Source organism: Hippichthys cyanospilos, chromosome 18, assembly GCF_059441005.1.
Source record: "Hippichthys cyanospilos isolate Australia breed blue-spotted pipefish chromosome 18, RoL_Hcya_1.0, whole genome shotgun sequence".
Lineage (NCBI taxonomy): Eukaryota > Metazoa > Chordata > Actinopteri > Syngnathiformes > Syngnathidae > Hippichthys > Hippichthys cyanospilos.
In genome coordinates this window covers 12,968,672-12,993,572 of record NC_142386.1, presented here as the reverse complement: position 1 = coordinate 12,993,572, position 24,901 = coordinate 12,968,672, and the positions used below count along the sequence as shown (strand labels likewise).

The following is a 24,901-nucleotide window of genomic DNA, read 5'->3' as shown; positions in this document are numbered from 1 at the left end:
TCAGGACTCTGATCTACCTTTCTAATATAGAATAAGCGAATTATTACAAACGGCTCTAAATGTATATATACTGTATTTAAGAAGCTGTAACAGTAAAAAAAAAAAAAAAAAAAAACACACACTCCAGACACATGCCTTTTGTTTTAAATTTTATTAAAAGAGAATAAAGCTCTGATGACACCGGAGACTCTACTTATGAAAAAAAACAAACCATCTGTCAGGAAAAAGCAGAGGTAAGAAGATACAAACCACTCCCCCACCCCCAATCTAGAAGCCCCTCCTGGTTTTGATTCGATTCAAACTCTTCCTTTTTAATTAATAATAAAAAAAAATGTCACAACACTGCCACTAATTATGAATTTCCAAAAGATGGAACATTACCACTAAATGTGTTTCTTTGGGAACGCCGACATAGATTTGCCTATTGAACTACAATGCTTGAAAGGTTGGATGTGGGAGCTTTTCCCAGGTACAAACAACAAACATACAAACGAACATAGAAAAATCCAATGCTCCTGCTCCTTGTATCCATCCTGATGCCTAAAAATCCTAAATCCTGATCCGGCTCCGGATGGGGTGACAATGAGCCCAGTCCAAACCTTCAGAATACCAGCAGAACCAAAGAGAAGGAGTTAGAATCACACCTTCGCAGTGAAGTGAAAAAATATCTACATTTTGATGTCACTTAAAAAGGTTGGATAAAACTACAAATAAATTTGAGAAAAAAAGGGGGTGCACCACCCTACAGACAAAATGGATGCGGAAGCTTATTTCTGAGGTGGGGGTTGAGTATTGAGAAACATGTGAACAGCCTCACAATTAGATGTTTGTAAAGGCACAACCATCATACCATTGCGTGCCACATTTGTATCCTCCTCCTCCTTCTCCTCCTCCTGTTTATCCTAATTTGAACTGTTTCCTTTTCTTCCCATCCTATCCTGCTGCTCTGATCTCTACAGAGAGACACACAAAAAGATCAGCGGATATAATGCTTTGAAGAGCAAAAAAAAAAAGCAAAAAAAAAAAAAAAAAAAAGCAACAGCCGCAGTATGTCAAGGTGCAGGGAAAAGGGTGATGAAAAAAATGGAAGGAATGGTGAGTAAGAGTTTAAGAAAAAAAAAAAAAAGGAAAATACCCAATCACAGTGAAGGGAGGCAGCAAAAGAGGATGGGGAAGCGACAAAGCACAAAAACGTCAGGGCTAATGAGAAATAAATGACAAACGGGATACAACTCCGAGCTTTCTTTCCCCGCTTTCCATGAAGTCAGGGCGGTGGCTGGTCTAGGTGCGGGAGCGAGAACGGGAATGGGAACGGGAGTGAGAGCGGGAACGTCGCGGCGAGTATCGTGGCGAGGCCCGGCTGCGGCGAGCAGGGGAGTAGCTGCGTGACCGGCTCTTGCTGCGGCTGCGACTTCGGCTGCGGGAGCGGTCATAGCTGGGGCTGCGGTGGCCGTCCATCCTCACACGGATGTATGCCGTTTCGCCCTGCGAGCAAAACAAATGCTTATTGTTGCATGCGTCAAATAAGCTGAAGACAAATAGATGGATTTATTAATTCTTATCTTTGACCAATACGTATCTTCATAGCATTATCTTCTTAGCATTATATATGTTTGTATATATTGGCCAACAATCAAAATGTGAAGCTAATATTAAAATATATATGTTGATATGAACATACTATAAATTACTTATATTTACAAATAAGATGTAAAAATGCAATACTTGATGCGATTAAATCTGTTTTACTATTCACACTTTGGGTTTGGATTCATCCTTACATTCCCAAATGTCAACTTCTTGAAACAATGATAGTATGTAAATTTTAAAGCTAATAATTGTCCATTAATTTCTTCAAAAGTGAATTCTCAAACTAAATCAAATGCTCGTGCCCAGTTTTGAAGCTCTTGCCCCTTCGCCTCGCCTACCTCATGGGATCGAAACTTGCTGTTGTCCAACTTGTGCACAGCATAGGTCATGTCTTCCTTGCGCACAAACTCCACCACCCCGCTTCCGTCGCGGTTCACATCGGCGTAGCAAACATCGCCCGCTTCCCGCATGTGATCCTTCAGGTCCTGCCAGCTCCCGCTAGGAGGAAGACCTAGACAAAGAAGAAAATCACAAGTTAAGAGAGTTTTCAGTTACACCAAACCGTCATGCTAAGGGAACTGCAACCCACCTGACACAATGACCCGGTATTCGGAGCGGCGAGATGGGGGTCCGTATCTGCCCCTGGGGGGGCCTGCCGCTCCCCCTCGGCCGCTTCGGGGAAATTCTACGCGCAGTCGGTAGCCATCATAGTCATAGCCGTCACGGCCGTACACCGCATCGTCTGCATCTCTGTAAAATGAAACACACAGACACAATAAGACAATGTTGATTGCTTTAATGGGATAGTGTGTAAGATTTAGACAGTTTTTCATTACAGACAGCAGCAGGTGCTGCAGGTGCTAAATTTACCATTGTCCGTAGCTATAACAAACATTGCAGCCTCTGGAGAAGTGCCACCCCCTATATAATACAATTTAATGAAAACTAGACCTATGATTATAATTAAAACATACTGGTGGTCATTAAGAAGAAATTCATTTGCAATTTTTGAAATTTACAATCATTGAATGTATACCCTTTTAATGAAAAACCGCCAAAATCTTACACACCTTTAAGCATTTAATGGAAGACAACACTCAAAAAAATGAAAGAAAAAAATTGTAGTTTTATGATCTTTGTTGGATATACCTTCAGCATGCATCTTAATTTAACACCTCTGCATATCTTTTAAAGTGATCAAATCACTCATAGTAGTTCAACTTAGTAGTAGTAAAACTTACGTTTACCAGACACTTAAACAATATGCTTGCACAAAATGTCATATTTAAGGGCTAAAGCAATTTAATGGGCCTTCCTTGTTATAATTAAACACTCCATATTTTTTAAGCATTGATAGTCTTTAGTAAAGCTAAATGAAATTACACAACCCGATCTGAATCCGTTTTTCACGTTTTAAAACGTATAGAAGGTTCAAATTTGGGCATTTCCCCAAAATATATTCCTCGGAAATTAAAAAATGTTAAGTTTAATGGTCTTTTGTTTGATGCGTTTGCAGCATTTGGGGCTCGAGTTAAGCCGTTTAAGCTTATTCCGATTGGACTTCAAAATTTACATTTCTTAATACTCACCTTCGATTGAATGAATAAATCAAAGCACAATTCGAGCAGTCACAAATGCAACTTTTTACGCGCTAAGCCATTTGGAAGCGTGCTTTCTGCGCTCACCTCGGGTCTTCGAACTGCACGAAGGCAAAAGGCGGTCCCCCCCGCCGGTTTTTCAGATCAATGTCGCGGATGGAGCCGTACTTGTAGAAGAGGTCTTCGACATCCTTCGAGCGGATGTCGGGCGGCAGGTTGCCGACGTAGATGCGGCAGTCGTTGCTCCCCGCGGGTCCGCGAATAATGCCTCCGCTAGACATGTTAGCTCACTAGCTAGCTAGCACACAATGGACACAGTAGCGTGGAAGTGGATAAGCTAGCTAGCTAGCTAGCTATTGAGGCAAGCGAGCGTGTTCGCTGGCTTCCCTCCTTTATGCAAATAAGAAGCGCTGTTGCAATTCAGCTAATCTCACCTTGCCTTGAGAACAACACGGGGAATATTCTGGAACGACTTGGACGGGGTAGGAGGTCAAATGTTTAGAACTAATATAGGGGGACGAAAACCGCGCTAATTCCCCCAAGGGTCTTGCCTGTCCACTCTCCGCCAACGGCGACGTCTTCTTTGTGGAACCGTTCAAATACAGTTGTGAAGATACGCATACTGCCACCTACAGGAGAAGTACGTAAACAGTTTTTTTCATGGATAAACATCCCACAGAGAAGCATGGAAACAGCTTTTGTTCATGGATAAACGTTCCAAGATATACAATTGATGCTTTGATGCAATTGATGCAATTAAAGCGTGGATCCGATCACAAGGCACTAGAAGAAAATTAAGATGTGAATATGGGGTTTACTTGGAGCTATCACATATTAGTAATCACAATTTTACTTTTCGAGGCTTCAGAAAAAAACAACAACTCAATAGTGTCCCATTCCAAAATGTCCTGTAGCAGAAATTGTAAAGTTAATCGTCCCAAAGATCATCCAATAGTGCCCAAAGGAGATGTTTTTTTAACTGTCGTTCTCGCAAAAAATACAACTTTTTTTTTCTTTTGTCATTACAGTTCACTGAAGGAATGTCGTTCATGTATGATTTTAAAATGTAGGCCAATTTCTTTTCTTTGGAACTAACAGAGAGAATAAACCATTGTGTTTATTTTTAAGTTTCTGAAAATTGTTGGATGAATGAGCTTTTGTTTGTTTTCATGAAAAAAATAAGTGACAATCCAGACGTTTACCGACTTTTCCGAATTTTTCCCAAAGGCATTGCCCTAATATTAGTAATACAGTATATACAGTACTGTATTAGCAATTCTGATCTCCGAATTATAATGTGGTGAATTGTCCTTTTTCTTGATTCCCTAACCATCCACTAGATAGCAGAATAACCACACTCTTTGATCCATCCATTGATAAACGTAGAAACTACTCAGTGAATTTTTTCCGCCAGCACAGACTTCTTTGTGAGAATATTAAGGAGGCATGAATTAAAATATCGTGTACATCGCCACAGGAAAATTCTATAAAATTGCACACCGTTAATGGCAGTTTGGCGTACTGTAGTGTATTATTTCTGGATACTGTAGTTATTTCTTTTAATATGATTATTACCAAGATAATAAACTAACAAATTAAATACAATGCAATTTAAGGGAAACCATTAATACAATAAACGTTTTATTGTTTCAACTGTGAAATATATGTATTTATTCTATTTAAATTTCCCTTAAACTAGGGGCATCAAACTCATTTTAGCTCAGGGGTTGTATGGAGAATATTCTCAAGTGGGCTGGACAATTAAAATTAAGCGAACCCTAACCCTATGTCTTAAAAATAGAGTCAATTGTATGTATATTTTTTCTTATGCCGTGCGGCCTTTTCCTAATTCCCAGGGAAGAGTGTAACCCTGAATATATTGTTCATTTATAATTTACAAAATACCGTAAAATAGCTCAATTTTTGGTCCCCAATCCATCCCAATATAACATTTTTCCTTAAATTGTATGAAAAGAACAAAAAAAGTCTCTTATGGTTTTTCCATTTGTTCATAAAATGCATATTTGATATAGAACACATAAGAAGATTAAGTAAAAATATATAGATAAAAAAAAATGCAATAAGACATAAATATCCAGAGCAAGCAAAATGCCACAATCAAAATACGAATGTGGGTTGTACAACTTCTTTCCAAGGAGTGCAATGAAGGGCATCTCTTTTTGGACGCTGGGTGGCACCCTCATAATGACAGACACAACAGAAGAAGTTTAACAATATTAACAAAGTCATGATATTGAATACAGAAGCGCTGTGTGCTATTTGCTGAGCAGTAAGTGAAGTAAATTTAAAAAGAAAATACAAGACTGATTGTTTATAATACAGCATGGTGCAAAGCTGAATGTCCATTAATGGCCCGGAATGCAACTGCCACCCTTTGTGAATCTCTAGCACGACGAAACTAGATGCTAATGCTAACGTAAATGCCAGAGCAGTGTTCCACTTTGTGTCACTGAGGCGATCGGCAATATAATTTGTGCAAGCATGGAAACTGGTCACTTCCATTTGTAAATGGCAGTGCTCATGTAGGTATTGCTTGTAAAAATAAAGAATTTTCTTTTGCATGTTTTCAAGTTGATTCTTCTCAAGCATGAGGAAGACTGCAGGGGATGATTGAGAGTGTCAGTTATTGAGCACGAGCGTGAGTTGCGGCTCACATCAGTTCGGAACGACACGCTTGTTAACCTTTTTTACCTCTTTTACGTTCCTTTCAATAAATAAGGCAATTGGATAGAACCACAACTGAGAATCCATTAACACACATAAGGGCATTACAGTATTATGTATAGTGAACTAATGGGTTCGATCAAATTCATTTTTTTAATGTTTCAGGAAATCATCTTCTTGATGCTTCTGCCGTAAACCATTAATTGTTCAGATCTTCCGGATTGTGGACCCACTTGCCATAGGTTGCTCACACCTAGTTTACCATAACCCAGCAAAGTCTCCCAAATGATAAATTTTCATAAAGTTAACCCAGAGAGCAGATGTGTACTGTAGATTTACAACCTTAATGTAGCTGTGTGTCATCCCCTCCATTTTCTTTCTTCATGTTGCAGCGGTTCACACCAAGGCCAAACAGCTTCCCGGTCCTCCCCGCCGTCATCCAGACTGGAAGTCTTTAAACTAGAGCGTTGCAGAAATGTCACCAATTTGACAGCAAAGATTTAACGCCATACGGCAAATGTTTCCCATCTGTCAATGTTTGGAGGAAAAACATTCATTGTGTCATCAGTGCACAAGTTGCTAGGATCCTGAGGCCATGCTGGGATATCTTCACTGCAACCTTGGATTGCACCAGAAAGTCCAATCTTTAAAATAACCACAAAACAACCTCCTTTAGGACTTGACTCTCGTTTCCCAGCAGCCAAAACGTTAAAATTGTAATCAAAGTGTATGAAACAAGGGAGTAGTAGATGATGCACATCTTCGCTAAAGTGTTTTTACCCGACACGTAGCATATCCCAGTGATATTGTCATATAGGACAGAGATCCTAGTCCAGGGGTCACCAACTCCGGTCCTTGAGGGCAACTATCCAGCATTTTTTTAGTGTAACCCTCCTCCGCTGCACCTGATTAAAATGATCATGTTATTGTGCTCCTGCAGAGCTTGCTGATGAGCTCATCATATGAATCAGATGCAGCGGAGGAGGGTTACACAGAAAAAATGTTGGATAGATGCCCTCGTGGACCGGAGTTGGTGACCCCAGTCCTAGTCTCACATCATTTCAGAAGATATTTAAATAAATGGGCATGGCGATCAATAAAAGTTGATAAACATCATGATGTGACCCTCTAGCACAGGGGTGTCAAACTCATTTTTATTTCAGGTCACGTTGTAGTTATAGTTTCTCTTGGAGGCCCATTGTGACTATGAAGTCAAGTAAATTGTAAATCTGATTGTCACATATTTACACATTTTGGAATCAGAGGCTGCTAAAAACTGTTCAAAAGGGGTAGGCTATTGATAACAAAAAAAGGTGTAAAAACTTAAGATACCTTGCAAAATTTGAATTTTAGCCAGAATTTAGCCAGAATGATTTTATAAATAAATAAATTTACTCTAATCACAGTAACAGCGTTGCAAATCTGGGTTAATATTAGCTTTTCCTCATCTGTTTAGCTAGCTATTACTGCTGAACAAGAGGACAAACTTACTTATGTAAATACGAAAAAAATAAATCATTGTCTTATTCTGAGCATACAGTATGCATAACAGGGCTGCTAACAATTTTATAAAATTATGATAAATAGAAGAAAGGACATGCAGTTGCTCTAGCTATTTTTTGGGAAAACTATTTGATGGTGTCAAAACTGTTTTAAAAGGGCACTAATAACAAAAAAATGTGTGAAGATTGAAAATACCTTGGAAATTTGGTATTTTAGCCAGAAATTTGAAATCATACATAGTATTTTGCGGACCTCATAAAATTATGTCAGGCTGAATCTGGCACCCAGGCCTTGAGTTTGATAGCTGTGCTTGAGCATGATATCAAACTGGGGCCAGATGCACAGACAGCCTTGTACTAACGCGGCTGTGCATGTATGCGACAGGGCTGCATTTGTTCTTCCTTATTTTATAGCAGATTATATCATGTCATCCGATCGTCAAAAAATAATCCAAATGTAATTCATCTTCAGTTCCTGGATCTCTTTCTTTAATGAGTATTTCTCCTTTTGAATGCTTTCATTCATGCATTAAAACGAGTTGTGTTGAGGGCATTCAAAGTTTGTTTACATGAGAGCTAAAAATGAAGATAACAATTTTAAATGTCCTTTGAGTGATCATGTAATGTAAATAATTTAAGGTTTTGATTGCTCCCCATGTCATCCTTCTTATTAGTCAGTCTGCAACATGGTAGAACTGAATTCCCACTTTTGTTCTTATTTAAGAAGAATGAAATGTAAATCAAATACACACAATGAAATATGAAACCTAAAGTAGAAAAGATCTTTGCGGTGGTCATTGCAGTCTCCCATGGGGCAGTCTCCTTTGGGGCATCTATCTATCCGTCTACCTACCTATCCATCTATCGATTAGGGCTGGGTATTGAGTCTTAAACATTTATTGCTATATATTGCAACACAGCAAAGGCATATTGCAATATGTATTGTGATATTGGGGCAATTGGACATTGGGCAATGTCTATTTAAAAAAATCAATGGCATATACATTAAAATGACTAAAAAAAAAAAAAAGGAAAATATTAAATAGACAAATTCTATTCTTTTTCAGAAGCCACACATCATTGACATCTCTGAGCACACATGAAATATCCTTTTTAAAAAAGAAAAAGTATGTAACGTTTTTTTATTTCAAGCATGCTCTTGACTGTGTTAATATGTCCTCAGCTGTTGGGAATACTCTTTCACAAGGCACTCATGTAGCAGGCATACACAGGTAGCACTTTGCCACAAATTCCAGCATAGGATAGCTATTGGTGACAGTGCTCTTGAACCGTAAACGAAACAGATCTGTGACGTCACTCGCGTCGGTGAAAAGAAAAACAAAACAAAAAAAAAACAAGGAGAAATCTGTAAAAATTTATCAAATACAGTGGTCGCCTCTGTAAATTTTACCCCTTCATATTGCGAAAATTACTTAGGATTTAATATAATAAAACAAACAAAAAAAAATAAAACTTGAAATCTCAAAATGAAACAAACGCAACATGAGATTCTACTGCTGGTGCTCGGATAATATTGCACTTCTCTAGAACACATACAATAGCTTACTGTGGATAACTTGAACCAAGGTGTTATCTTTGTATTAAAGTTTTCTTTTCTGATGTTTGCACTTCCTCGCTGCCACCAGTTTAGCTTTGGTACATGGGCTCACTCGAAAGGTAATGTATTGTTGTCCGTTCATGTGGCCGTAGACAGTGGACATGGGTGGTGTCCCTCTTCCAGGGCCGGATTTGCCCTCTGGGTAGACGGCCCTCACAAACTGGAACCCGTAGCCCACAAAATGGGCAGCTGGGAGGCAGGGTCGACATTAGCTGTCACTTTTATCACATTTAAAAACAACATAGCAATCTATCGGTCTCTCCCCGTCGTGCATACGCCTCCTCCACACTCTCCCTCGTTCTCCAGTCACACATTACATGCAACACTATTGCGACATTTAATATGATTTTGAAGCGCTTGGAATGATTTATATGTAAAACACGATTCACAATAAGACAAATCAGGATACAAAAGCCACTCCGGAGCAGATTGATACAAGAGAACGAAATTTTTAGAAAATAAGGCATTTCAAAATTAATATTCGTTATATTGGAAAATGAATGTTGGATTGCGTCACTATAATCTATAATTGCAATATATTGATATTATCAGTCAGCCCTACTATTTCTCTCTCTATTTTCTCTCTCTCTCTCTCTCTCTCTCTCTCTCTCTCTCTATATATATATATATATATATATATATATATATATATATATATATATATATATATATATATACATATATATATATATATATATATATATATATATATATATATATATATATATATATATATATATATATATACATTTTACATACACACATACAAAGTTTGACATTTTGTCTCATAACCGCCTCACTTTCCATTATAAATGACAACAGGTGTGTTTATCTTTACATCTCTGCCTAACCCAGCTGCGTTTCCTTCATGAATGGAAGATACATATCTACTATGTATATACAATCATGTGACAACCTCCCGCAAGCTGAGTGGGAGTCGGTGCAACTCAGACCGCGGTGACATTTTCAATGGCATCTGATTTAGTGACAGGAAGGATGCCGCTCTCACTCTTTTTCCCGACAACATCGACCACACGTCAACGCCACGCTGAGCAAAACAAACCAATAAAAGATTATTTATTTTAATCTGCTCAAACTCTCCTAGCTTCCATATGATTGCATTCCAGTTGTTAAACAAACATGACATACTGAGATTAACTGAAGAAAAAAATGTGTGTGTTTGTACAAGTATATATAGGTGTGTGTATCTATGTGTACACATGTGTAAATGGTTATGATTATGACATGGCATTATCAATTACCTTTGAAGCCCCAAAACAAACAATGGAAAGCGAAGCGATTCACGCTAAAATAATTTGTCCATATTATTTTACGCTACATTTGGAGATGATAACAATGTCTTCTAATTTTAATGTATTCTGAAAAGCTACTTCAAGCTAAAATTATGTTTAGTAATTTTAGTTATGATTAATTATGATTGTCATGAGGAATGCTGTTGTAATTATGTGCTATATGCTAAGGATTAGTATTTAATTGACAAAGGGAATCAAGTGAAGAATTTGTAAACATGTAGCTGTTAGCATTGTAATGTATTTTTCAAAAGAATTGCACAATACCCTGTATGCTTGTCAAGGCTGGTCCACATCAATATTGTCGTGTTCTGGGTTTGCGGTAGTATTGGTTTTGGTGATTCAGTATTTTAGTTTTGTCCCGTTTTCTTGTCCTTTTTTCAGTGTCTCGTTTAGAGTTAATTGTGTCTACCTGTGCTTGTTAACCTGTTCCTTTGTGTCATCCTTTGTTTCTTGTCCAGGTATTTCTCGTTGTCTCGTTAGTTGACCTGTTTTTAGTTCCCTACTTTCTTTCGTTTGTTTCGGTTCATCGTTGGTGGCTGTCATTTTTATTGTCTTTTATTTTTACCGTAGACTGAAATATATAGACACAAATATTTTAGTGTGACACCAAAAGACAAAAATGAGACAAATGTTCAACATTTTCGCTTTGATTTCTAGGTGTTTACATTTGGATCTGATATACAACTTAGAGGAGAACAATATTTGTAATGGAACACTACATTTTTGTGTAGTGGAACATGTGACTGAAGCTATCTATGGGGAAGAAAGAAGCAATTGTGAAGCTGAGAGAAACTGAAAAGTCAATCAGAGCCAATAGACAAATATTGGCAATAGCCAGTACAACCATTCGGAATGTCCTAAAGAAGAAAGATTCTACTAGTATAGTAAGTAACAGACGTTGAACGGGTAGACCAAGAAGATCAACAGCATTTGATGATAGAAACATTGTGAGAGCTGCAAAGAAAGACCCCAAAACAACTGCTAGAGACATCACCAACAATCTCCAGAGGGCAGGAGAGAAGGTAACAGTCTCCATTGTTTGGTGAAGACTTCATGAACAAAAGAACAGACGCTTTTGGAGTGTAAGTGTAAGGAAGTAGCAAAATGAACTCAGATGTCTACAGAAACATTTTGTCTGCTCATTTAAAGAAAAATGCAGCCAAACTGATCTGCAGATCCTTCATGCAGCAAGATAACAACCCAAAACACATTTTAAAAACAACAAAGGAGTTCATCAGGGACGAGAAGTGGGATGTTTTTGCCTGGCCAAGTCAATCTCCAGATATGAACCCTATAGAGGGAACAAACCTCCAAAAAATACAACATCTGCAAGAGGTGGCAAGTGAAAGCCTGCAAAAGCATTTCAAAAGAAGAATGCTAAAATTTGGTGATGTCAATGGGTCATAGACTTGATGCAGTATTGCACGCAAGGGATTTGCAACAAAATGTTACATCTTACTTGCTCTAATTTTGTCTGTTCCAATATTTTTGATCACCAAAAAATGTGGTGATTCTTTCCCAAAAAATGTTTACTTTTAAGTTGTGTATCAGATCCAGATGTAAATAGCTGGAAATAAAAGCTGAATTGTTGATCTGTTGTCTCATATTTGTCTTTTGGTGTCAAACTCAAATGTTTCCAGTCTATGGAAAAATTAAAGGAATTTGCTTCAATGTTCCAATACAATTGGAGCGAACTGTACATGCTACCTAAACTAGTCCATATAGTCCAACTAGTCTTTTAGTTTTCTATTGCTTTTGTTTTCTTCATTTTAACGCACATTATGTTTAGAAATAAGCGTCTTTTAGTTTTCTATTGCTTTCTATTGCACACCAATGAGCATTTATGCTAGCATGGATGTTATCACAACATGCAAGTTGTCCATTTTAAGACGCTGATATAATGAACTGCTAAAGAAATTATTTTGTTGTTGTTGAATGCGGCATTCAACCTGTCTTATGCTAAAATTACTATGTATTGTGCCTTTAAATGTATTTTGAAATATTTTTGATCGTAACATCTGTCATTGATGGTGACATGGAAAGCCCAAGTTTTGGCACAGAAAGGGTGTTTAGCTTTATTCTGGCTTTTTTAACCCCAAATTATCAAACTGCCATGTGGAGCCCCCTGGCATGCGTCTGGGAATAATCAAGCAATTTATTCCGTTTTGGCCCCCCTCGGGTGTCCTGCTAACATCAAAGAGGGCGGTGTGGTATCTCGACCTGAAACTCCCTGCCTGGAGACATGGAGCGCCAAGAAAATGTGCAATTTCACGACTTTATGCCACTAAACCTGGCAGGTAAGCTTTCATTTGTGGCTGTGTACACATTTAGTTGCATCTAAAAACGCTCGTTTTCCAAAGATACACAGTGAAATCTTGGTTTGATATGACAATTTCTTAATAAAATGAAAATGTAAACATTAGCATTTCTGTTATACAACTCCTGGGTTGCTGGCTTGCTGGCGCCTATCTCATCTATTTTCGGAAAGTAGGTGTGGGACACCGTGGAGTGGTTGTCAACCAATCGCAGACAAAAATAAAGTCTGCACCCAAAATGTACTTTAGCTACACACTCTTAAAAGCAAGGGTTTCTGAATGGTTCTACTTGAAAGGTTGGGATTCTCAAGATCATTCACATCTGAAAACCTCTTTCAGAAAAAAAAAAAAAAAAAAAAAATCTACAAGGGTTCTTTGTAAGACTGAGCCCTTTCAAGACAGAGAAATGTTTTTATTGGAAGAAAGTGTCCTTTGAAGTGGATATTGGGTCTTCACACTCAAATATTCAAATATTTATGTATTCTTAAATAATAACGCTGTTTATCTAGAATCTCCTTATCAATTCATTGTACACTGTCTGCTAAGGAATTAAATGACTTTTCCAAAATGACATGCCATTCTTTCATTAAATTGATACATGTATTGAGAAGTGAAACAAGCTTAGGGCTCCTGGTAAATACTGTGGTGTTTCATTTATATAGCAATTTTTTAAGATGGCACCTTGATGGCAGATGTCTGGAGCTCTGCATGATCTTGTGTTTTTCTTTGCATGTTTGTCATTTAGTGCTTGATTTCGTGTGGACCCACTGCGGACTGTTGGCGTTTTGGCTGTGACATTCGTGAGAGGAGAGAAGTCTGTGCCTGCGTGTTGTGCCTTCTTGGCAGCGTGGATTGTTAAATGTTGTTGTTAAATGTATTTTATGTATGAGGAGCTATTGGATGGACAGTAAAAGCATTCTATTATACCTTAGGTTCTCAGCGCACTGACTATTCATACACTTTCTAATGACACAGTATCAGGAGCCCACATCTATGACAAACTGTTTGCCCAAAATTAGAAAACCATCTAATTTTATTTTCTTCTATTAAGTGATGGGGCGGCTCGGTGTCGCAGCGGTTAGCACGTCGAGTTCAGGGACCCAAGTTCAAATCCAGCTGGCTCCGACCGTCCTGTGTGGAGTTTGCATGTTGTCCCCAAGCCCACATGGGTTGTCTTAGGCCACTCCGGCTTCCTCCCACACTCCAAAAACATGCATGGTAGGTGTATTGGATCTATTAAATTGTCCTTTGGTGTGATTGGGTGCGGAAATGCTTATTGGTCTCTGTGTCCCCTGCAATTGGTTGGCAATCAGTTGAGGGTGTCCCCCGCCTATTGCACAAGTCAGCTGGGATAGGCACCAGTAAGCTATCTCACCTTGTGAGAATAAGGAGCTCTATAAAATGGATGGATGGATGATAATTGATTTGTTTGACCTATTTTTAACATTTTGAAATGTTTTCTTAATGTCAACAAAGATTTTGAACATAACACACAATATATGGGGTTGAATAATTTTGCCTTATTGAAAAATCTGTGACCACAATATGATTCTTCACATAAAAATGAGAAGAGAAGATGGTTATTGGGGAAAACTAATTAAAAAAAAATCATGTGTTTTAAATGAAACCCTTGAAATATAAAAAGATTTGCAGTGGAACTCATATTGTTGGTTCTAGATTAAACCCTTAAAATACAAAACGGTTCTCAGTGGAATTCCTTGCGTATTCCACGCAGATGTATCCTCAGAGCATCTAAAATTTTGGGCAGGCTCCTCTGCAAGGCGATGCCAAGGCTTTGTTTTTGCCATGTGAAAATGAAAATTGCAATAAAATAAGGATTAGCATTTTTAAAGCACTTTTATGGACTCATTTTTTTTGTTTATTTGTTTCATTTTAGACTAATCTGTAACCTGTGTATGCGCTGTAAAAAAAGTAGTTAGTTGTTGAAAGTTGATTTACATTGCTTTAAAAACAGTACAGTTTTATTTGTACTTATTACATTTTTAAAGATAATCTTATTTGTAGTTGACGGGTGAGTGTGAGTGTGGGGTGGGTGTGAAAGGTTTTCCTTTTCATGAGGGGGTAGCTTTGCACAATATAAATTGAGAAGCGCTGCCTTAGAATGTAAAATTGTTCTTCTGAGAACACTCACACAGGGTTGTGGGCCCTTTGATGTTGATTTCTTGGTAAAACCATCTCGAAGGGTTCCGAACAGGAACCCCAAAAAGGTTCTCCTATGAGGCCAAGCCAGCTTTATTCATATAAGTGCATTTTATTCACTATGTGCGTCACCTAACAAATAAATACAACAATTTAAAAGCACGTTTCAACATGAAGCACATTTGAAAGCAAAGTAAGTAAAAAAAAAAAAGCACCTCAATAAAATAAAGGAACAAACCGTGTAAAATAAAGGTTAATGTATTACCGGTACTTTGAAATGGTTATTTTCACATCCTGTTGCTAGTTTTGCTCACTATCTTTTAGAGAGTAAAAGTATCGAAAACATGCAACTCTGATATGTTTCACTAATCTGATCTGTCAGAGCTCATTGCACAGCACTTGGCCAATATATCATCACCATAATCATAATTGTCATTATGACAACGCCATTTCGCAAGTTGGGATGATATTTAAAAAGATGGATGATATACTGTGTGAAAGTATGTTTAAGACCAAGCAGACCCTTTTCACTTCTGTTCAGTGTGTCAGTTTTGATCGTTGCCGTCTTCTTCCAGTGGAAGAATCTGTGAAATTTTTCTTTGATACTTTTCTTTGGTACTGATAATTTTTGTTTGATATTGATACTGGTTGCAGGTTTTTGTCCAATGTTCTCTGAATGTTTCAGCAAGCTTGATTTTGGGAGTGATATAATCAAAAACGATGAAAAAGTCTTGTAAAATATTTTTTGTCAGGACTTTACTGACATCAACTTGTCTCGAAGATTTGAAGAATGTTATTGATTTGAAGACATGCTAATAGATGTTTTTGAGTAGTGAAAGATGGAAAAAAAATCGAAGATGTAAGCGAGAAAAAAAACCCCATCAAAGTCAGAGGTTTGGTTTAGAGGACACAAGAAGATGTATGCTTGTCGTCTTTTGAGGACTGCCAAGAGTTTATTTGTTTTGGATTAATCTAAGCCCAGCCCAGCCCCCCTTAACACAATAAAAGATTCCACAAACCTCCCAGTAGCACTGCTGGATTATATCTGTGCTTTGTGCAAAACAGCCGACAGGCTGCTTTTGGGTTGTGTCAAAAATAACATTAAATACAGATTCAAAAGGCATTAAGACAAAGATGGCCTTGTAACTCACTTGAAACTTTATGAGTTACACATCTACAACCATAGCTGAAAAAGTGAAGAGTATGACAAATTCTTCAATTTAAATTCCATCCATCCCATCCATCCATCCATCATCTATCCATCATCCATCCATCCATCCATCCATCCATCCATCCATCCACCGCAATATTTATATTTATATTTATATTTATATTTATATTTATATTTATATTTATATTTATATTTATATTTATATTTATAAAAGGGTTCAGTGACAAACCAAATGTGTTTTTCACAAAATAAATTATTTAAATGTGGCAATAGTCAAGTGAAAATGCTGCAATTTTGTCAACTTTCATGTATTGCATAATATTTTAAAGAGAATAGGACATAGAGTTAGAATATATGTCAATATCCCAATTTTCATTTGTGGCAACATAAGGTTGATTTTTTGAAAACACACACACATGTTCAGTCCATGCAATGGTTAACAGTAGCATGCACACCTACTGCATCATTGTATTTTCTTAAGATTTCAAAAATAAAGCTTTCAACTTAAAGTAACTTAAAGTAATGTTCCCAAACTGTAAAAAAAAAAAAAAAAAAAGAAGAAATGAAAGGAAAGAGAATTTCATGATTTGTCCAAAAATAATCCTGGTTATAGCCCTCTTTTTTTCTCTCTAAATGACAGACAATGGGAACCAGTATTGTCCAAATTCAAACGATGCCACACTCTATTAATGAGTGAATTTTTTTGCTTTATCAATGACATTGGGACAATCAGTTGGGCAAAAGTAAGCCTAATACATATCGACCCAATCCTATTGGACAAATGAAATGCTCTCATATTATGGACAGCTGGTAAAATTCATATTGTATCAAGAAGCAATCAGCTAACTAAAAGAAAACGAGTGGCCTTCATTACTCTAAGAAATTGAATTTGAATGCACATCCAATCTTTTGGCCTTTAAAGTATAGAAATCTCATCTAGATTTCTACTACTATTTTAAAACATTCCTGATTGATGCAAAATAAGTTCCAGTGTATTACAAACAGCACCTATGTTTGTCACTTTATAACTTGAATTTTGAACTATTTTTAGCGCTTGTAAATTATTTTACATATATTTTCAGAGTAAATGCATTTTGCTGTAAGTGACCATGCGTTACCTCAAGAGAGCAGTGTTGTCGCCTCTGGTGGTTGTGTGGTGTCCGAGACTTTGAGACATTGGGCTTTCTTGTGCTACCTATAGCAATGGTTCTCAACCTTTTTCAGTGATGCCCCACCATATGAAATACGTTTTCAGCCAAATACAGTACCTCTCAACCAGGGCAAAGCATTTTTAGGTATTATATTTTAGAACCTTTCGATCTTAATTTGTCATTTGTCCACAAAAAATAATCAACACAAAATGTCCTCTTTTTAGATTGCATTAGATATCAGTTACAAAAATAATTAAATTAATTATTAATAAATATTTGCCCGCAAAAAATAAAAAAAATCTACATAAATTATCAGACCTGTTCTCAAAAAGAAATAATTATGAATAAATATTTGTCCACAAAAAAATATTCAAGTTAAAGTGTCCTCTTTTGAGATTACAGTAGATATGTGTTCACAAAAATAAGTCACAAACTTTTCAGGTAACGTCAGGTAACCATTCTAGTATGGAGGAAATATGTTTTTTTAAACTAATGCAATTGAATAACCTACTGAACATAATTTTGTTTTATGAACTTATATTTTCCTAAAACATTTGACTACTTCAATAATTACTTTTAAAGGGATTTTCCACATCCATACCCCCATATGAGAACCACTGACCTATAGGTAGGACACACTCAGGGTTTTATGATTGATGAGATTTTGTCCATTTAAGTCAGAGGTGTCAAACTAATTTTTATCATAGGCCACTGCATTTTAAGTGTGTTCCTCACACACTTACCTAAGTTTTGAGACTGGAGGCCAGTAAAAACTGCTTAAAAGAGAGAGTTTGTCAACAAACAAGTTTTTTTTTCCTCCCAATTTTTTAAAAGTTTGGAAGGAAGGAAGGAAGGAAGGAAAGAAGGAAGGAGGGAGAGAAAAGGAGACAACTCACAAACTTTGGTATTTCAGCCAGAAACTTCTAAGTTTGCAGGCCACATAAAATGATTTGGTGATCAGACCCATGGGCCTTGAGTTTGACACCTGTGATTTAAGTCAATTGAGTGTTTGTGCTTTCATCAGTTGTCTGGGTGTGGCAGTGTGTGCAGCCTGTGTGTGTGTGTTCATTCCTGAGCTTTCGTACTGCAAAGCATGGAAATAATCTTACACATACACATCATCAGCATCCACATCCTCCTGCGGGCCACATCAGGGTGCTTTGCCACAAAAAAAAAAAAAGATTCCAGATCAGGCTGCCGACAGTAATCTGCGTGCCCCCTTGCCACAAAAAAGAAACCACTGTGGACGCTACATTTAATAAGAGCCATCCGACGACCGTCACAGATGGTGGAGGAGGTTTGGTTTAAGCGCACACGCACGCTCCCTCCAAATGTTTGTTGTGCTGCAAAACGCCAGCAACTAGAGAATTCAAACTCTTCCCCACCATGCTCCACCCACAACTAATGGCAAAAGTTAAGCTATTTCACAAGCACATTGTCTGTTTTGTATCCATGGTTTTCATTTGGCAACAATCTGTAATATGAGTTTGTAATTGAAAGATCCTGTGAAAATGAGCACAATGTTAGCGTTTACATGTATTGTGGGGCTTGGGCCTAGCTAATGGGTCATCTATGACGATATGCTAGCACCACAGCATAATTATAACAATTAAGATACAGTGATACCTCTACTTACCAACACCTCTTGTTACGAAAAATTCAACTTTGTAAATGCCTTGGCCTAAAAATATTATAAAGGTGACGTTTTTGGCATACAATATGATCGTGCCAACATGACAGTAATGTAAGACATTATCACAACCCATGATGTCTACTGTATTAGTTAAAGATTGTGATGCAGTTTTTAATTTATTAAAACGCAGGCTTGCCCACAAACAAGACAATAGCTTTTTGCATTGATGTTTACTGTGGTCTTCCACTTTCCATCTTGACTCATTTCATCAACACTTCCAACCAACAATTGACACCGTTGACACTTGTAAACGATTCCTGGATCACTGGAAATGTAAAATAGAAATGTACAAATTAAACGTCCTAACAAGGTGTCTCTCTCTCTCTCTCTCTCTCTCTCTCTCTCTCTCTCTCTCTCTCTCTCTCTCTCACACTCTCTCTCTCGCTCTCTCTCTCTGCAGTCACCAATCACAACACACCAGCACCATCTCAAAGCAAACGAGTGAACTACATTCATATTGTCAACTGCTATAATTAATATGATTAATTTAAAGGCAGAAGCGTGTTTTTAATTATTCTTTACATGACATATTTTGATTATTCTGCACTAATGTAATTATAACATTTATTTGTGACCAATTTGATAAATTTTCATGATGTAATAATATTCATTTAAAGAGTTTCAGACCATTTGGGGGGGCTTGTAACAAAGTAGGCTATTTACATGTAAAAAGAAGCTCTACTTATGAAAGATTCACGTTACAAAATTACTTTCGAAACAAATTAATTTCAGAAGTAGATGTACCATTGTACTTTGGTTTTTAGGTTCAGAATATGATTAAAAAATGTGTGCTGACTTGTGGGAGATGGCCCTTTATCAAAGTGTGGCTTGCATGCAAACCACTAATATCAGGTTGTCACACAAGAGGAGAACATGAACACAAACCAAACAGCTGCCACATCACAATACATTGCGATACAATGGGCTGCTAGGCTAACAAGTGACCAGCAAGTAGAATAGCACACCAGGTAACATGCCATTTTTTAAATGTTTGTTTTAATGATAGGATGCTTTTTGATCCAAGAGATTTGTATTGATCGAAATAACAACACATGCTACAAGATAGCTTCTTAGCAACTTTACCTTCAAACTGTGTGCATGTGTGTGTGTGTGTGTGTGTGTGTGTGTGTGTGTGTGTGTGTGTGTGCGCGCGCGTGTGCGTGCGTATTTTAGCGAATGGCTTGGATCCACATCAAAGGGCCCCAGCTAGTCTTTGCATTAACGAGACCCTTTTTTTCTTGCCTCACAGAATTCTGCATGACACCATTTTGTGTGTGTGATTTTACCTATGTGTGTAGAAGTTTGCAGGTCACATTGACCTGAGCACCGAAAGGTAATGTCGTGATGGTTCCCAATGGATTTGCGTGGTGCACACGAAAGATGTACTCTGGGAAAGATTTTTGTTGGTTCTAGTTTTACTGTTTTATCTGTTCTGTTTCTTTTATTGTCAGTTTTGTATCACACCTCATATGCTCATTTAAAAAAAAATGTACTGTATTTTTCTAGTACAAGTGTAGTTTTTTTTCTTTTGTTTTCAACCTCCCTATTAGGGGGGTCGAATTATAATGGTATAACTCAAAACAGACCATTTTTTTGTTAGTGTTTGAACAACATTAATTTTAATGCGAAATAAGTCATATGTCGTTTACGAGGCTTAAAATGATTATATATATACCTCAAATTCATTATAGTATGCTTCTATTTCAGAGTGCACAGAACATAGCAAATATACACAAACGGCGCCTAATTGCCTCTGTTGACAACGAGGCTGCATGGCTGCTTTTTTTCGGCGGACTTTGACACATTATGAAAAGGAAACAACGGCTTGACTTGTCCGTTCAAGACAAAAATGCTAGAGCAGTGGTACACATGGATGTCAGCAGGTGGGGGGGAGAAACACTGAAAAGGGCAACTTTCCACGCTCTGATCTCGCCTCAGTTGTCACCTGGGTAAAAAACGCTTCAGCAAAGCATTTTTGTGGACCTCCATTTCAAACAAGTTGGATGGATACCAAAATGACGACCCATGGAAGAGCAACAAGGACGTTTGAACAATTGACGAGGAGATAAGAGAGGACGCCCTGGTCTTAAATGGGAGGAGCTATTTGACATGTCAGATAGTGATGATGACTTTTAGACAAATTAATATTCAGCTGTGTTAAAAAAATATAGCAATGAAACTTCATTCGTTTCAGCATCTGTCTCCACGCGCACATTTTCTCATCCCCCGCCAACAACCGCAACTGTTAATCGATATACAATTAAGACATGCGTCAAAAAGTACCGTCATTTGGTCATTTTAATAACACACACCATGTGTTATAACTGAACAGCCATTATCTATGTAACCGCTAAAATCAGGGGTAGACTTATAATCACGTTTATTTAAAATGTACCTAAATTTAAGTAAAAAGGGGAGGTCGACTTATAAGCAAGGTCGACTTTTACTCAAAGAATAATGGTAAGATAATAAAACTGCTTTCAAATGATCCCTTTACCGTCATTAGGATGAATATTTCACATCAACAGGCATGATTTGAAAGTCTAAAATTGAGTGAAAATCCTCCAAAGTTCATATGTGGATCCTGGAGCACCAAGATATTTTCAAATAATTTTTCTTATTTTTCTTCAGTGTTTGTTTGTTGTTTTCCGCCCCAAAGCCCTGCGCTGATCCACGATAGCAACTCATAAATGTTTGATAAGCTGCTAACGATGACGAGGTGAAGAGACCGAATCAATCGCATCGTCAACACAAGCACGCCTGCTGAGGCTCCGTGGAGCCTCGTTAGCAACTCTTCACCAGAGTAAAAACAGCAACTTTAATGTGTCCGTACACGATAAGGACAAATAAAATGGGACACGCTGGCTTACCATCAATGTGCCATCAGACAACAGTACCATACCATTTGTTATGCTGATTGTTGATTCTGTTTTGCCTCAAAACATTGAAACAGAATAAATACATCTAAGCAGCTCAAATGCATCCAAAAAGTAGTTACAGTAACCACAATGACAGTGATTAAAAAAAAAAAAACAGCAGTTAGGCAGTTTAAAATTAAAGATAAACATAAAACAAGGATAATTTATTTAAACAAACAACCAAATCCTATTTTCATTCTAACACACAATGCAAAACCCATGAAAATGGCATAGATGTTGCGTTCATTTTGAACATTTTAAACAACAATTTTTGGACAAACAGTATTTCCTTGAGTAAAGTTGACCTCGCTTTTAAGTTGACCCACCCTTTTCTTAACTTCAATTTGGGTGAATTTTACAAAAACACGAGTATAAGTCTACCCCTGACTTTAGGGGCTACATAAATCATGGCTTTCCAATTAAAACACATTGTGTTTGTTATTAAAATGATGAAATTAAGGTAGATTTAGAAGCATTTCTACATTGTATATTGTCTGTTTTGAGTTACGGGAGTTGAAAAATGATGAAAAAAACCTTTGACTTGTACTCTGAAAATACGGTAATTGTCAACACTTGTAGGAATAAATTCTTTATCCCTCTATTTGTCTTTAAAAACAACTATTACGACACTTATGTGAGTCCTATTTTCCATTTGATATTATATTCTGCATTATTTGATAAAAGACAATGCTAATTTTTTTTTTAAAGATGTTTTATTATAACGGAGAAGAATATAGTCAAATCAAATCCCCATCGTATTTGCGTTGATAGGCACTTTAAGAAGCATTTCTACATTGTATATGGTCTGTTTTGAGTTATGGGAGTTGAAAAAAAAACTCGATTAACCCTCTATTTGTCTTAAAAATATACACTACGACACTTATGTGAGTCATAGTTTCCATTCGATTTTATTCTATTCTGCATGATTTTATAAAATACAATGCTAAAACTTTTTTTTTTAAAGATTGTTTTATAATAACGAAGAAAACTAGGTATTTGCGTTAGCTTGCCAATGTTAGCCTTTTTAGGTAACTTACTGGTCTTGTAAAAAAACTATAGCGCCTGTTGGTTCTCATCCGTTTATTAGCTAGCAGGCTACTTCCTGTGTTTTTGGTGATTTGGATAATACCACCTTTATTTCTGAGGATAAGTAGTATTAAACACACCAAAAAAAAATGTAATTTTACCTGTTAATTAGCTAGCAGTCTATTTCCTGGTTTGTGATCAATATTGCAATCATTTAAACTTAACCGAAATGCGACAATCGTTTTAATAGTAAAACATTACTTAGGTCCAAATGCTTTCAAATCACTTCCTGGTTTGCAGTCAATGACGTAAAATGAATGAACTGTGTTTTCTTTTTCTCTGTTCTTTCATTTTGAACTATAAAATGCACATTCGCTTATGTAGCGCTTTTCTACCTAAAGCAGCTCAACATTTACCTACTGGTGACACAGCATCATGAGCAACTGGGGGTTCACAAGGACACTTTGTGTTTCTTTATTTATCCATGTCAGGAAACCACCCTCCAATTGATGGAGTTGAGGTTGTAAATGTCTTCATTCTGAAGGGTTGTGATTAATGTAATACTGCTCATAAATGTCAACAAAATGAATACATTTGCACCTTTACATGTAAGATTAGTGCTGGTTGCATATGTTGTGCTTGTTGTCAGCGTGATGCGTTCAATAGAATAGAATAGAATAGAATAGAATAGAATAGAATACGTTTGATGTCATTGTGTTGCTGGTTTACTAAAAAATTGAGAGGGCTTCTCTGAATGGTGCATATTAAATACATATGAACAGTAAATAGAATAAATATTGTGGAATAAAAACCATGGTTTCACAGAGTACAATTGTTTTTTTCAGTGCGTTCTCTTTTTGTTGTTATTCAGAGTGTTAATAGCTCTGCGGAAAAAGTTGCGCCAGTTAAGAGCTGTTTGTTTGCCTTGGATGTGGCTTAACCCCAATGAGAGGACATGATTTTGTTACTTTTGCCTTAATATTATGCCTGCATGTTGCTTTTGAAAGCACGGCACACTTCAGTTTCGTCTATTGTTTTATTGTTTTTATAAAATAATGTGATTAATCTTTAAAGAAAACATTATTGTGTGAAATGTTTTCAGAATATTAAAGATACATTAGCTCTAAATTCATTATTCTCAAGTGCGGTTTATTGCATTTTTGGTAAATTGAGAAGATTTTCCTCTCCTTCATAAAAAGACAAATTTATTAACAGTGACATTTTAAAATGGCCCTTTGAACACAATACATTCAAAAAGAAAAGACTTCCAACAATCCAACAATTTTAATACACTAGTTAGCTCATCCTAACAATTTAATAGCAAGCCTTTCTACTTTCTACAATGTCTGTTATACAGTGTTTGTGTCAGCAGGTTATGAAAGATGATGAAGGGGGATTTTTTTTTTTTTAATCAATTTATTCACCTAGTCCTATTTCTGATTACATGTGTTTCTCATTTTATAGGTGCCACACAGAGGTGGGCACTTAGTCAGCAGCACTGACGGACTAAATTAAACGGCAAATTACAAATGTCATAAGACCATGAGCCCACCACACCCCTTTTTGCTTACTGAAACACAATTGAACTGACTGGCACGATTGTCTGCCATATTATTGCACCTTTAAGGTATAAACTGCAAACAGCCTGTATTCAATACGCTAACAGTCACTTTACAAAACCACCAAACAGTAGTAAAATATGTGTAGTTAAGAGACCACACTGGGTTGGTTCAATTCACTACTTGTCATTCACTGCCATAACAAAGCTGACTTTACCGGAGTTTTATTTATACTTGCTCCCTTTTTTTAATCCTGGTTTCAACCAAAAGTCATACTGTAGACAAGCGCTCTGACCAAAAGTTAAAAATAATGTTTAAAATTAAGTTTTTAGATTTTTTTTGTGTTATTTTGCTTTTAAAATATGTGTTACATGAAGAAATTGCTTGCTGATAAGAGCATTCAGAGATGCGTTTCCATTACAAGGTGGTCTCTTTTTTCTCTGATGGCCAGGAATAGCAAAATAGATGTTTTTTAATTCCCTATTTAATGTGTACCTGATGTTAAAAGCAACTTATTTATTTTCTTCATGTTTTTCCATGGTTCTAATTTGGTTAAAAGTAAATGAAATGAGGAGACAATTTGATGTTATTTTTCGATTTGC

At 36.8% G+C, this 24,901-nt stretch overlaps 1 protein-coding gene across 1 annotated transcript; it reads right to left on the bottom strand.

Annotated features, from left to right (window-relative positions):
• Positions 1-134: 134 nt before the first annotated feature.
• Positions 135-3,770, bottom strand: LOC148409056 (serine/arginine-rich splicing factor 1-like). Its single transcript, XM_088440486.1, has 5 exons — positions 3,276-3,770; positions 2,180-2,340; positions 1,929-2,101; positions 851-1,485; positions 135-599 (listed from the first exon to the last, which is right to left on the bottom strand). The coding sequence occupies exons 1-4, from the start codon at positions 3,467-3,469 to the stop codon at positions 1,282-1,284; spliced, it is 732 nt and encodes a 243-aa protein (XP_088296612.1). The 5' UTR covers positions 3,470-3,770; the 3' UTR covers positions 135-599; positions 851-1,281.
• Between the last annotated feature and the right edge of the window lie 21,131 nt (positions 3,771-24,901).